General features: G+C 54.0%; 1 protein-coding gene across 3 annotated transcripts in view; it reads right to left on the reverse strand.

Moving 5' to 3' along the window:
• Window positions 1–14,947, reverse strand: part of Dlg5 (discs large MAGUK scaffold protein 5) — a 102,429-nt gene that overhangs the window by 55,782 nt on the left and 31,700 nt on the right. For all 3 annotated transcript variants that reach the window (XM_077798555.1, XM_077798556.1, XM_026390233.2), the window contains exon 2: window positions 3,103–3,171. In XM_077798555.1, coding sequence (XP_077654681.1) covers window positions 3,103–3,171 — 69 coding nt within the window. The remainder of the gene's footprint in view (window positions 1–3,102; window positions 3,172–14,947) is intronic.

Genomic DNA, 14,947 nt, shown 5'->3' on the forward strand with positions numbered 1-14,947 from the left:
ACACCAAGCACAGACAGCGGAGGCCAAGCTGTCTGGCCTTGGCTGGGGACACCCACCCTCTCCCCAGCCAGCTTTGACACCTCCAGGAGGAACCTCTGTGGCTCTGCCTGATCTAGAAATGCCAGCTATCCCCCACCCCTGGGCAAGGCACAAGGGGCAGGACAGACATCGCTGAGCCCTGAACAAAGACTTGAGGAGGAAGACACACTTGGAACCCAGCAAAGATCCCAAGGAGCCGGGCAGCTGCCCCAAAGCCACGTCCCTGTCCTCCCCACTACAGCAGAACACTTGGCTCAGCTTCCACAGCAGTCCCCCACCTCTGCTGGACCTGCCCTCACCAGTCTTGGGGCGCCAGCTTGGAGGGGGCCCCTGGCTCACGGCCGAGCTAGACGTGATACTGCCCAGCCCGCACCGCGCCCTCACCACCTGTCCCCAGACCCTCGTGCCTACGTGCCTACTAAGGACAGACATCACCACCACCTCTGACAAAGTCCAAATCCATCTCTAGGAAAACTGCAGTCCGTCCCTCTTGGGGAAAGCACTCTACTCAGATGTCCTGGAAAAAGATGGATCCGTGGCGCTTTATGGTCAGCACGGTGGGTACCTCCACCTGGTGCCTCGGCTAACCCTCAGAGACCTCGGGGAGGTCAGATGAGCTCACGGCAGCCCTCTCATAGGATCAGGGAGGCCAACTCACCCCAGCATGTGCAGAGGGAAGGCCGCACAGCTTCACCCCTCCATGCGGTCCTACTCACCCCCTCCTGCCAATCCTTGGAGGATAACTGCTTGTGCAAACCAAGAGTCCCCCCGGACAAGAGCCAGGGCTTGCTCCTTCGAGGAGTGCCAGGGAGTCCGACAGCACAGGCGCCTCAAGCCCTGCGCCTGGCGCCAGCCGGGGTTTCAGGTGGTAGTGTCGGCCATCTGGTCTAGGACCCCCAAGTGCTCTTTACTTAAAAGCCACCACCACAACAGGCAGGATTCCCATGCTGCAGGCCAGCCTCAGGGTCAGAGCGTTCTCAGGAAGTGGGCTGGGGGCCAGAGTTTCCCAGGAGTAGCTCTGCTCCTCGAAGCGGCTCTACTCACAGCTTCTGAAGCCTTCCCTCCCCTTTCTCCCGCGAGACTGGTCTCACTCCTGCTCCCAGCAGCTCTGGAGGTGGGGCTGGAGAGGGCTCTGAATCACCTGCTTCACAGTACCTTACCTGACTCCGACAGGTGAGGCTTCCTCTGGACACACCTGATGTCCCTTCTGGGCATGCCTACCCCTCACCTGCTCATCAATCTTAAGGGGAAATTACCCACGGAGGACCTACCAGCCCAAGACTACGGGCTGAAAACACCACAGGAGCACCCAGCAAAGCCGGTTCCCGAGCTCACAGTCATGCCCACCCACACAGCAGCAGCCAAAGAGGACATCTCAGGCATTAATTTAACCACTGCAACCACCCCACAGATGGGAGCCATAGCAAGCTCCCCACCTTACAGGTGAAGAAATGAGGCCCAGCTAGGTTAGACAGTTGACAAATGCTCCCAATTAGCCAGGACAAGAGGAGAGACCGGGACTTCCACATGCTACACCCCGCACCTCCCTACCTCCCCAACCACATGCACCAACATCTTGAAGGATGGTCATCAGCCTGCGGTGCGAGACTGTGGGGAGCTCTGGGTTCTGGTCCCCACAGAGTCCTCCCTGAGCCCTAGACAGATGGTTATAGGTTAAATTATGGTCCCCAAAAGCTTTTTAAAAATATTTTGTTAGTTGTTGATGGACCTTTATTTGTTTTTTATATGTGGTACTGAAAATCAAACCCAGTGCCTCAACATGGTAGGCAAGAGCTCTACCACTGAGCCACCACCCCCGAAAAAATATGTAAGCACTAATCCAGCAAATGACCCTATTTGGAAATAGGGTCTTTTACAGATAAGTAAGTTAAAATGAGGTCACATTGGAGCTAGGTGAGCCTTAAACCAATAGGGCAAGTGTTCTTATTAGAAGGGGATATGTGCACACACACACACACACACACACACACACAGATGAGGACAATGCATCCAAAGTCAACACACTGAAGATCAAGGGCAAGCCACCATGAGCTGGGGAAGGGCCTGGAACAGATGCTTCCCAGCACCTTCAGAGAGATGACCTGCCAACACTTTGACCCTAGACTTCTGTTCCCCAGAACCGTGAGACGGCGACGTTCCTGTTGTTGAAGCACCTGGTCTGGGGTGCTTTCTTATGTCAGCCCTGGCAAACTCATGCAGACCAGACTGATGCTGGTACCTGTCGGCCCCTCTCAGTACACTCACCTCCTGTACCCCAACAGTCACTGCCCCCCGTAAGATCCAAGAGCCAAGGGACCACATCTGCCCTCGATTGCACATCTACCCCAGGCCCAGGAGAGAAGTTCATGATGTGCATTGACAATGGGACATCACCCCTGGCCAGTTCTGGAATCTCAGGCATGCAACTCCCCCGAGATTAGTTTTCCCATCTCCCTAGAGTAGGAAGCACCAGATGACCTTCCAGCTCAAAACCTCAGGACTCAGCGCTACAAATGTACCCATCCATCACAGAGGGAACACCAGAGACCATCCCAGGGCTCAGCACAGGGAACGGGCCTGAGGTGCTGCAAGGCTGTGGGTGCCTTACAACCTTCCTGATGGTACGTCCCGGCCGGCCCCACTTGTGGACTTCGGGAACCCAGGCTCAGGGAAATATCCAGTTAAGCATGGATTGGCTGTTCCTGTCCTCGGGACACTTGGCCCTTCTTACAGAGGGAAGCCCCCACAAGGGTCAGTCTCACAGAGAGTGGTCACGAAAGTACTATGAGGCCTTTGAAGTGTGTGACAGGTGCGGACAGGCTCACAGAGAAAGCAGACACCCCATCAAAATGAAAAGGCAAAACATGCCCACACCCACCCCTCCTAGAACCAGGGCGGATTTTTGCTGCCAAGAGAGACTGTGAACAGCATCAACACAGATGATCCCAAGAATGGTCTGCCAGCTTCCCCTGCCAGGAACCCTTCAGGGCTATCCCGCTCACACGCAGAGCTCTGACCCACCTGCCATCCTGCAGGAAGGAGGGCACGGGCAGGGGTACTCACCCACACTGCTGAGGGAGCTGCTGCTCTCTGAGTCCGAGGGCATGATGGACAGGACACTGTAGGTGGAGCCTAGGGACAGAAGGGAGACCATTTGTTACTACTCCAAAGGGGCCACTTGTCCATTCCCCAAGCACTAGCAGAGAAGCCCACCAGCAGTCAACATGAGGCCAGGAGCCAGCGCCAATCCAGGGCCTGTGGACCTGCAGTTGAGAACGGGCAGAGGTGCGGCTGGCAGGAGCTGGACTGGGGGGCTTCCAACCAGCCTTCTGCTTCACCTTACCCCCCATGTGTCTGCTCCAGAAACTGATGGGCAGGGGGAACTGGAGTCATTCGGCTGGCCTCTTGTTGGGACACCTGGGGGAAAACTTAGTCAGGGGAGCACACTAGTCACAGTGGGTTGTGGGCTTTCCTCCAGAGCTTTGTCAACATGGCTGGCTTCCATGCAGAAGGCAGCAGCCTGCACTCAGCACCAGCCAACTCTACTCTTTCCCTGACTGTCCTGCTCGATGTCCTCACTGGATGCAAGCTCAGTCCTGATTTAGTCAGTGTCTGCCTCTTAATAAAAGTTGCTCACTGGCAGCGCAGCTCAGTGGCAGAGCATGCACTTAGCATGCGTGAGACCTGGGTCGAATCTCCAGCACCAGAAACAAAAAAAGAAATCACTCAAAACATTATGAGCAATCACACTATCACAGAGCCAAAGATCAGTGCATGCTTTGGGTAGTTTTTTGTTTTGCTGCTGTTCATTCCAGGTGGTTTGGTTTCAATTCCAGTATTTTCAAAACCCGATATGACGTGACTGGCATCAGGAAAAACCTCTGGATTATCTCAGTTTCTGAGCCGGCCCTGAACCAGAGGCCGGTGGTACGGAGTGAACTGCTTCCGTCTTCTGGACTCTGTTCCCCAGTCTGTACGCTGGACAGGTTCAGTCCCACGGTTCATAATGCCCTGTCCCATCCCATTCCCACTGCGCAGTGCAAACAAAGAGTGAGCTTTACTCTTCAAGGCCGCAGCTAATGCAAAATTTAAAAAGAGGGCAAACCAGGGCTACGGGGAGACAAGACTGGGAGTCACAAAAAGTCCAAGGGGCAGAGATGCAGGTCCCCCGAAACAATATCATGGGAGGAATAGGATGTCTTGTTCTCGGAACCAAAGAACCACACAATGAAGAAGGGTACCGACTGGGCAGGGCGGGGAAGCCTGAGGTGGGATTTTGCAGGAAAGGCTTAATGCAACAAGTCCGAGGACTCTGGGCCAGAAGGCTGCAAGAACTAACGAGATCTCAGGCTCCAGAAGCAGAAAAGCAAGGCCAGATTTAAGGAGTTTTCTTCCATCTCAACTGGTAACTACATACCCTCAGATGGGAAAGGGGTGAAGGGATGGGTCAAATAGGAAAGGAAGGCAGGAGGCTCCCCAGAGGAAGAGGCTCTGAGGCTGTGGACAGGAGAGACCTCCAGGGGACAGGGATACCTTGGGTGGAGGATGAGGACCATATATGAAGGGCAGAGAGACAATCTTATATAGAGGGATGCCAGTGAGCTCACAAGCATGCCCGTCAGGAAGAGATGAAGGGGGAGAGAAATCCAGAAAAGAAGGGACTTTAGGAATGGCAAGGCCAGTGGCCAGGAAGGACAACCGCCTCGTTATCAAGCTTTCTGTGAATCTCTGAAGAACCTGAGGGTTTAGCATGGACTGCAGGGAACGGGAAGGTTCGCCACCTTCCTACAGTGCTGTCAGAGGGATTAAGCGTGCTCTGCATGGTCTATGGAGCAGAGATGGGAACAAGGGTGAACCGTCTGCATGCTGGGCTGCCTCGGGATGGAAGGTCAGGAGGGAAGGCACAGGGCCAGCACTCACCTGGAACAGGTGTCCTAAGGGCCACGGCACCTCACATGAAGGGAGATGGAACCAAAGTACCCCATCCACCCTAAAATTACCCACTAAATGGCCCTATTAAAAGCAAATAAGCCACATTCAGCCTTCTGTATTCCAAGCCCAACACACACCACTATTAACGGGTTTTTTAGTTTTGTTTTTGTTTGCAATTCTGGGGATTGAACCCTGGGTGCTCTACCACTGAGCTACATCCTCAGCCCTTTTCATTTTAATTTTGAGACAGGGTTTGGCTAAGCTGAGGCTGGCCTCCACCTTGCAATCCTCCTGTCTCACCTGCCCAAGTTGCTGGGATTACAGGTGCTGGCCACCACACCTGGTTTTCCATGCTATTCAATTTACCATGCATTTAACACCTCTTCGTTTTTGCTCTCAATTAAACAAGGAGATTCACAAATTTTTCGAATCATCTCTCTTTCCATACGATAAGCTCAACGCACTCCAGGACACCCAGTCACCGACAAGGAATAAGAGTCAAACACCATGTCTACTTTCCAACCTCAACTGTCATCTTTTAAATCTCCTTGCTCTCTGTGGGGGCAAGGAAGGCTGGCTGGCACCTTGGTGGGTTGTTTTCCAAAGATGCCTACTCAGCAAAGCAGGTACAAATAAACTCTCCCACTCACACCTCCAGGAACCTCCGTCTCAGCTCAGTCCTGCCTGGGACGCAGGCGGCCAGAGCCCTGGTCCACGCACTGCGGGAACGGAACGCTTTGCTCCTTTCTCGTTACTGGCACCGGCAGTGCCCCATCTTCCAGTAAGCCGCCCTCCTCTTCAGATCGTCTCTCTCCTCCCCATGGCGAGTTTCCACTGTTAATTAAACTTGGCAGGCGCCCTTTCTTCTCTCCACCCACCTCCCTCCCTAGCTGGGGGAGTCCACCGGCCAACCAATACATTCTGTTCCTCTTCCCTGTCCCCAAAGCCCGACGGGGCTCTGGGGCCTGACCTGGGGCAGCATGACATCTTTATCTGCATCTCTGGGCATCACCCCACCCCACCCCAGGCAGCTGGCAGGGTTCCCTGGGGCCAGTGGGGGTCGTGATTAACATTGGACAGGGTCCAGTTATCACAATGTTCCCAGAGCCTTGGACGTCACAAAGGGGGGAAAGGCCCAGAGATGACATTGTCTTGGTAATGCTTTGTCTCTGCAGCTGTTGTCTTAGGCCTGTGTGGTCAGAACCGTCTGGAAAAAGCAAAAGGAGAGACTCTCCCCCTCGCCCCCCCCTCCCCCCCAGTCACGGATGTCCTTTCAAAGTCAGTGGCTTCACTTCCGTGGGGCTGAGGGGTGGATGTTGGGCGTCATCGACCTCTAGGGTTTCACAATCAGATTCAGAGGTCACCAGAAGTCCCTTCGCAGCCAGGCACTCAAGGATGCCCTGCATGGCCCCTCACTCTGACTTGACCCAATCCTAGGAAGGGTGACAATTCCTCTGGATCCCCTAAGTCACCTCCACCTCCTGACCCACCCTGAAACCTGGAACAGCCCAGTGTCATGTTGGGCCCCCAAAGAGGGTCCACCTCACAGAAAGGCCCAAGCCACTGGGGGACCGCAGGATCAGCCTGGCTCCCCCCTTACCCCCCACCCCGCAGGGCTGCAGGTGCTCCCCCCAACTCCCACATGCCTCCCAGAGAAAGTGGAGTCAGGTGGAAACAGTTCCAGAAGACAGGAGCTGCGGGCCAGCTGTTTGGACGTGTGGGACAGAGGTCACACACGGGGGACTCTTCACTGTCACAGCGATTGCCAGGGGACCTGGAGGAAGGGCAGGTTTGGGAGGGGCCTGAGACTCTGCACAGCTCAGGGGCCCCAGGGCACATGGCCCACAGCCCATCAAACCCAGCCTCCTCTGAAGCCCTGGGGGAGGCGGAAGCCTTGGAAGGGAGCCGGCCTGCTGGCCCTGTGGGGCTGACCCGGCCCCGGGCATTGTCTGCGTCCCTCGGAGCCCAGGCCCTGCTTATTCTGTTTACTCTGTGACTCAGCCCCACTGGGTCACTGAGCCCACTTCAAAAGAACTTCCAGTAAAATCACCCTAGCGATAAGGGAACACCCCAGGCTCCCAGGCTCCTCGGGCAGCCCGCCAGGCCCAGCAGGGATGAGAGTGTCCCTTGGGCACCCCTCGGTTCACCTGGAACCTTCATCACCCTGTAACTCCTGCCACAGCCGGACTCGCTCCACCTCTGAGCCAGCACAGGGTCCCCCACCTGCAGGAGGTCCGGGCCAGCAGGATGAAGGTGGCTTGCCGGGCCCACCCTGCTGCTGCCTCTCCAGCTCACACCTAAGGAGCCGCAGCCCACAAGCTGACTAGCACATGTCCCTCACGCCCCCCCCCCACATGTCCTGTGTGCTGTGTGGCCCTGGGCCAGGTTTTGAAGGAGACAAGCCAGAGGTTCAGAAGCCCCAAGGTTGCTTACCAGCTGTGAGACCGGGGGTGGGGGTGGGGGGGTGGTCATTCCCCTCTCTGGACCTCAGGGCCCAATGACATGTGAATGACTAGAACACAGAATAACTAGCACAGATCAGCCTGCCTGAGTTCAACTCCCAGCTGTGTGCCCTCAAGCAAGTAGCTGAGCCTCTCTGTGCCTCCATATGCCCACCTATAAAATGGGATGACAGGAACACTAACCTCATGGAGCTGCTATGGGGGCCATTTTAGTATATGAAAAAGTGCCTAAAACAGCACCTGGCACTACCAGTGTCTTCTTGGGTGTTAGTCATTGTGATTATGGCAAACCAGTCCTGCAGAAGGCCCTTCCCACCCTGACTTTCTTGATTCCTAGATTACCTAAATTGAAAGCCCTGACACAGTGATGAGGTCACAGGCCACAGAGGCAAACTGCCAGACTGTATGGCACTCTCTAATAACAGTAACAGCAGCTAATAGGTACTGAGCACTTAAGTGCTGGGACTGTGCTAAGCACCTTGCATGCATTGCCTCAATTAACTCCCATGATAATCCTGAGGTTGTCATTAGGTCCCTTTTACAGAGGAGAAAACTAAGGTTACAAAATTTAAGCCACTTGTTTGAGCTCATGGTGGGGCCCCTACCACAGAACCCCAGGCAGTCTCCTTCAGAGCCGGTCCCCCAACCCCTACACGCACTGCTGCCACCGGGCTCCACAGCGGGGAGCAGTCAGGGAAGACTGCAGGAAGGAAGGGGCCCAGAGCTGGCCCTGGAGGATGGTGGATAAGCATGTGAGAAGCAGTGTCTCCCCCTGTGGGTGACAAGCCTTAGAGCAGGGCTGCTGGCCCCACTTGGGGCTCCCCAACTGACTCCCCAAGAGTGGGCATGCCTCCTGCCCCCACCCTTCAGGGGCTGTCCTCCTTGCCTCCCTGGTATCACGTGGACATATGTAAAAGCGTGGAAGGGTGTCGGGGAACAGGGTTCAGAACCCTCACACGCTGGGGTCCTTCCTGATGTCCTACTGCACCCGGGCTGTTGTCAGCAGGTAGGTGGGCCGGGTGCTTGTGGCAGGAAAGGTACTCTTTATACACATGACTCCACGCAATCCTCCTAGGAGCCCTACGAGACAGACTGTGACCAGCTCATCTTCAAGGAGGCCCAGAGAGGCCACAGGACCCACTGAAGGCCACAAAACTAGCAAGCAGTAGGTCTTGTTCCAAACACAACTCTCATCCATGGACCCGGAACTCCTGCTTTGTTTCCAAGAAGATCAGAAAAATCGGAACTCACCAGATCCTTGTCCCGGTGGACAGCAGACCATGTGAGCAGCCATCTCCTGGCCCAGTGACAATGCTCAGGGCACCAGAGGCATCTGAAGGTCTGTGAAGGCCCTGAGCCTGAGGAGATGTGTCCAGCACTCACCCTACAGCACCCAGCCCTTCCCAACAGTGGGCAGGAAGAGAAGCCACCGTGAGAGAGATGGTTCTAGTCACCTGGGTGCCTCAGGACCAGTCGCGTCCTTGGGTCCTGGCCTCTCTGACCTGTCTCTCCTCCAAGTCACTGACTTCTCCAGGTCCCCCTCGGAAAGACCAGGACGATGGCTAGAACAATCTAAAGACATATCCCTATCCTAGGTCTTTAGAAGGCAGCAGGAAATCAAATGAGCCGTTGAAGTTTCCAGAACCTGTTGGTGATTCTGTTGCTTATACCAAATGCAAAAGTACTTCGAACAGCGTCCCTCCCCCCACTGTCCCCTTCAGGCCACGTCATCCCCCCAAATGGCCATGCTCCACTGATCCCAGTTCAAGGTAAGCTGAGGAGTCAGCCAAGGAAATGACAGCTCTGGGACAGCTTAAGCCCTGCAGTGTGATCAGGAAGGTGGATATGACACCCAGGCTGACAGGTCAGGGACATTCCATCCTCAAAGGCCACCGAGAGCAATCACCAAGGAAATGGCTCATCCTCATCAGCAAACCAGTGCTGCTTCTGCCTCCTCCCCCTTCAGTGCCTTCGAAGTCACCCTCCTCATCTGCTTTGTGAAGTGCCTTGAGAATCACTGCCCACCTGGCAGCCCAGGCCCCAGGAGCAGCAGCCCGGGCTCTGCACTCCTGGAGAACCCCCTGCCCACCCAGATATGCCCGCAGAGTCTGAACTCACCAAGACCACGGCCACAGGGACGGGAAGCTCCCAGTGCTGGTACGGTGGAAAGCGGGGGGTCAGTGCTGCGTGTACCTGGGTGCTCCCTGGTCTGGGAACCCCCTAGGGCAGATACTTTTTCTGAGCCTCAGTTTCCTCATCCGTGCACTGGGGCTCAAGGTCTTTACACAGTCTGTATGGCACAAGTGGCTGAGCTGAGCCAAGGGGCTGCCAGATGCCACAAGTGCTCTGTAACTACCAAGGAACTGCTGACAAATGACACATCTCCCCTGCTCCGGTGGCCCCGTCTCCTTCCTCCCTGTCCTTTTTACCACTAGCTGCTTCTCTTCCAGGAGCTCCATCCCCTTTCTTCTACTCTTATTTAAAACTCAAAACAAAAACACAACACTACATACATACATACACACACACACACACACACACACACACACACCAGGAAAATAAATCAAAACACGGGAGCTTCCCCTGCATCTCCGTCCATTCCACTTGGCCCAACTCTTGGCCCAAACCACACAATTCTACACTCTCTCTGGTTCCTACAGGCAAAAGTTCCCGATGCCCAGCCCTGAAGTTCTAGAATGCCCAAGATTTGTGATCAAGGACAGAAGCGGGCAGGGATGAGCTCCAGGGCGCTGTCTCCAGCAACTGTGAGCAGGAAAGGGGGGAAGAGGGGAGGAGGGAGGCCGGAGAGCAAGGAGAGCTCTCAGGGTGTTCTCGCAAAAGTCCCCCTGAACCACTGGTCATGGGGTCCAGTTGGGAGGGGGCACAGGAGCCTGTGCAGAGAGGTAGGAGGTGAGGAAAATGGGGCAGGGGGAGACTGGACAGACATGGGTGCTGGGGTATTTGGGTGGAGTGTCTGGGAAGATGACACCATTAAGAGAGGCAAAGAGCTGAAGAAACATCAGTTCAGAGAAACAATGGGTGGCTGAGGCTCAGACTGAAGCAAAGAAAATCCCTGTGCAGTCTGACATGGTCAAGACAGGGAAAGCGGCAGGATCCCTGAACAGGGTGGTCCACAGCTGGTCCACCTCCAGAAACAGGATTTCCCGGTGGACGGCACTGGGGAGGTTTACTTTAACTAATTGCTAATTGGAATTAAACCTTAAGTTCTGATCTGTTTCTCTAAAATCTTCAAATGACTGAGACTGAAGGGGTCCTCAGGGGGAAAAAAAAAAAAAATCAAAGGATTTCCATGGATTCCCTTTTGGAGGCCCTGAGAAATAGAGTCTAAGAAGAGTCTGGCCCATCAGAAGGTCTTCTAATCCAAGATCCTCTCAGATCAGGTGATGGACACCACGCAGAAGGGTCTGTCACCATTTTAATAACAGTGATCCTTGGTGGAAAGAGTCCATTCCTGAAACTGCAGGGACATTTCCTGAGGTTGTGCAAAAAGGACAGCTGCGTATGCTCATTGCAGAGATCTACACAAGTACCAAGATTCTCCTCTGCTACACACCACGTCTGACCTGAGCTACAGGCCCACCACCCCCACACACGCAAGCAGGGGCGGCTGCTTGTGCCAGCCACCCCCTGACCCATCAAATCAAGGCACACATCTCGAGCAGCCTTCTCCCTGAAACCCCAAAGCAAGTTCCAGCTTTACAGCTATTATTTCAGCGAAGCCAAGTGCTCACATCTACCTGGAGTGCACAGCCAGTCTTACCCTCCAATGCTCAGAAAACAGGCCCCAGTCACTCTTCCCTCAATTGAGCTCCCCCGATCCTGGGCAAAATCTGTTCACACAATGTCTTCAGATTGCCACAACTCAACCACAGGAAATGGGGAAGGAGACCAGAGAAGCATTTCAAATGCACAAAAGGATGTGGGTTCTTTCACACTTGGGTAGCCCTCAGAAGAAAATGTCGATCTTGAGTAACAAGAGAAAAAATTTCCTTATTTTGTATAAGGAGGAAAAAACAAAATCCACATGTGCAACCACAGAGCACAGCAAATGAAACCAAAGTGCTCCAGGGCTCCTGGCCCACTGGCCACCTGTGGTAACCCTTACGGAAACCCTTACGGCAAACAGGCCCAGTCTGTTCCCTAGGGACTCGGGCCCCAAACTTGCATCACGGCACCTGGTCCCCAGCCCCTGTGCAAGACAAACACGGGTAGAGATTTTCAGAGTCTGGGATAGATTGAGTTTCCAGGCCGACTTCAGCCTTTCTGTCCCTAAGGGGCCCCGACGGCACCCAGCCTTGACCTTCTACACATGTCCAGAGGGGGGCAAGTGAATCCAGGTCCCATGTTGAGCTGGGGTCAGTGACAGAAGTTAAACTCAAGCCAACCTATGACTCTGATGGGCAGTACGCGGAGATGAAGTGGGGGGTGAGAGGCTAGCTTGCAGCCTGCTGGCACCTCCAAGAAAAGCACCTACTCTATGAGCACCCAGAAATGCCGGGTTCCAGGACCTCTTCCTCCCCTGAGACTGGTCAGCACCTCCAGCAATCCCGATTTTTAAGATGCTGGTTGGTGATGCTGGTGAGTGGGTCAGTCTGGGATTCCCATAGGGCCTGCACGTGCAGCTCAGGGCTTCCTGAATCCTAACACTGACCCTATCTAGAAGTGCTCAGGACCCCAAACCACCCTCAGGGCCCTCAGGTCCACAGAACCATGTAAGAATAGTAACAGTGACTGTCACAGGCTGAAATGAGTCCCCACAAACTTTTATGTTGAAGCCCTCATCCCCAGTACTTTAGAATACAACTGTATTTGGAGACAGTCTAAAGGTGTAATGAAACTAAAATGAGGCTGATATGATGGGCCCTAGCCCCACGTGCCTGGTGTCCTTGTAAAGAAAGGAGATTAAGACAGAGAGAGGGAAGGTCATTCATCAGAGACCCAGGGAGAAGAAGACTGCCTACAAGCCAAGGAGAGAGACCTCTGGAGATGTCAACCTTGCCTCCAGCTAGATTGTGCACTTCCAGTCTCCACAACTGTGAGACAGAAGATGTGTGTCATGCAAGGCGCCCATTCTGCAGTGCAGTTACGGCAACCCTAGCAAGCCAATAGTTAAGACCACCTGCCCAGTGCTCAGTCACCTGGGCCCCGTGAGCTTCTTCCAATCAACATCAACCACGAAACAGCCATTTGCAGACATTACCTTACTTGAAACTCGTGTGGGAGGTACTGCTATTAGCTGCTAGCCCTATCTTTCAGATAAGAATGCAGAGGTTCTCAGGGTTAAAGAACTAGACCAAGTCCTTCAGCTAGATGGGGAATGACCAGGTGCACCTGCCTCCAAGCCCTGTACCCTTCACAACTGCTGAGCTGCCTCTGTGTCCTAAACCCTCTCTCCCCTGCCTTTCCCCTCCCACTAAGCTGCCAGTGGGCCCCCGCCTAGGTGAGCGCTGGCTGAGGCCACTTGCCTTCTCTCCCAGCCACAAGCCCCCAGCAGATACTGAAGGGGAACCCAGGCTTTCTAGGTGCATAGTTCTAGACTCTTTTCCTTTTAATAAGCACTGTATTGCATTGGTAATGGGGGAGGGCGGTCATCGATGAGGGAAAAGAAGCTAATGCAGTTAAGAGACTATTGATCTTCAACTTGTATGCAAAAAAACAAGTGATCAAAAGGAAAATATTTAGAACGACTGTTAATAAAAAAAAAAAAAAAAAAAAAAAACACAAGCTGCCCTTGCCAATGTCCCATCAGTCGAGATGAGATAAGGGACTCCTGGGGCAGAAGTAAGGCTGCTGCGGCCAGTAACCCCAGCCAGGCCATCTCTAGAAAATGTCTATTTTTAAAAGCATGTTCCATTTCATCACATCTCAGAAAAACAAAGAGGAGACCTCGAGGAGCAGAAAAACAGACTTCGCAGTGACCTGCGGCGCGTGTGCGTGAGGCAACAGCAGCCGTCCCTGGCCAGCCAGCAATTTTCATCTGAAAAATGCAGATCTCTAGTGGCAGATGGGGCCCAGACACTGAGCGATCATCAGCACGAGTCCGACAAGGTGCCAATTTTCATCTTTCCTGGGGCCTGCTGGGCTCCCGACTCCTTGGTTTAAATGGAACCGGTCGGGATGTTGTGCCAGCATGTGTTTTCCTCAGAGGCAAACATTCTCAAGTCTACGACTTGTTCTTTCATTTTCGGAGAGCTTTGTGTCCCTGGTGACTACATCAAAGATGAGACAGGCCGGTGGGGAGGAGCGTCGGGAGCACCAGAACAGAGCCAATGCAGAGGGCAGGAAGGGCCCAGTGAACTGCAAGGAAGCAAAATGCAGCAAGAGCCTGCTCCTCAGCTCCCCAACCTGAGGGTCCGGTGTGTGTGTGGCGGGGGGGGGGGGGGGGGGGGGGGGGGGGACACGACAGTGCGCTCCCCTCCCCCTGCTCCCCCAGCACCTCTGTGTTAGATGCCCTGGAGGTCCCAGAGGAGGAAATGGTGCAAAAGAACACGCAAAAATCTGGTGGAGGACAGCAGAAGTCCCATGTGAACAGGGAGGGGGTTTAAAATATTGCTAATATTCAGCAGGCAGAGCTTTTGGACATAGTTAATGACATTGGCCTTCTGGAACCATTTTAAAGTACATTTTCATTCTAAGATCATTCATTCATTGGGGCCTCCTAAAATAGTCTCCAAAGACAGAGAGCAATGTGCCCTCGTCTACGGCCACACCATCACTGCGTGTCGAGCAAATGGAATTCAGAGGCAAGGACATCTGTGAGGACCGTTCAATCCATTAATAAGTAACATCCTCCCAAGCTGGGAGTGGAGCTCAGTGGTAGAGTACTTACTTGCCCAGCGTGCGCCAGGCCCGGGATTCAATCCCCAGTGCTGCCGGGGGGAAAAAAATAATAATAATGACTTCTTCTCAAGCTTCATATGATAAACCTATGCCACACTGGCCTTTTGTCATGTGTGAGGTGCTGGAGGTTGCGGGGCACAGTAGAGAGACCCCTTTAAGAAAACTGAGGAAGAACTCCCCAAATGGTGACATTTAAGTCTTCAAAAGCTTCACTTCTTCTCTGTTTGCGTCTCAAGGGGTCAAGGTAAACACATGGCCATGAAGAAGGTCTACAGCCCACACACACACCCTCCCAAGGCCTGAGCCAAGCACAAGAACCAATGATGCATCCATAAGAGTCACTGGAAAAACAGCAGAAAATGTGCCCCCATCTTCAAGAAAAATGGCATCTGTTCCAGGTCCCCAGCTCCAAGCTGGCTGCCGAGTGTGCCGGCCACCTCGCCCAGGGCTAACAGCACCCTCCGACCACACTCACCACAAAGGCCACTTGTTTCCCACGAGTGCCCAGAACAGTGGCGGAACCAGTCGGCCCAGTCCAGGACTGTGGTCCTGTGGATGGGTGGTGACCGGGGCACACTGTGACCTCAACAGATAATTAGCGTGGTGGTGTTGAGTTACCAAGCTCCCACAGGTCACCTGCCACGCTGGAAACT

Source organism: Urocitellus parryii, chromosome 5 (genome assembly GCF_045843805.1).
Source record: "Urocitellus parryii isolate mUroPar1 chromosome 5, mUroPar1.hap1, whole genome shotgun sequence".
Lineage (NCBI taxonomy): Eukaryota > Metazoa > Chordata > Mammalia > Rodentia > Sciuridae > Urocitellus > Urocitellus parryii.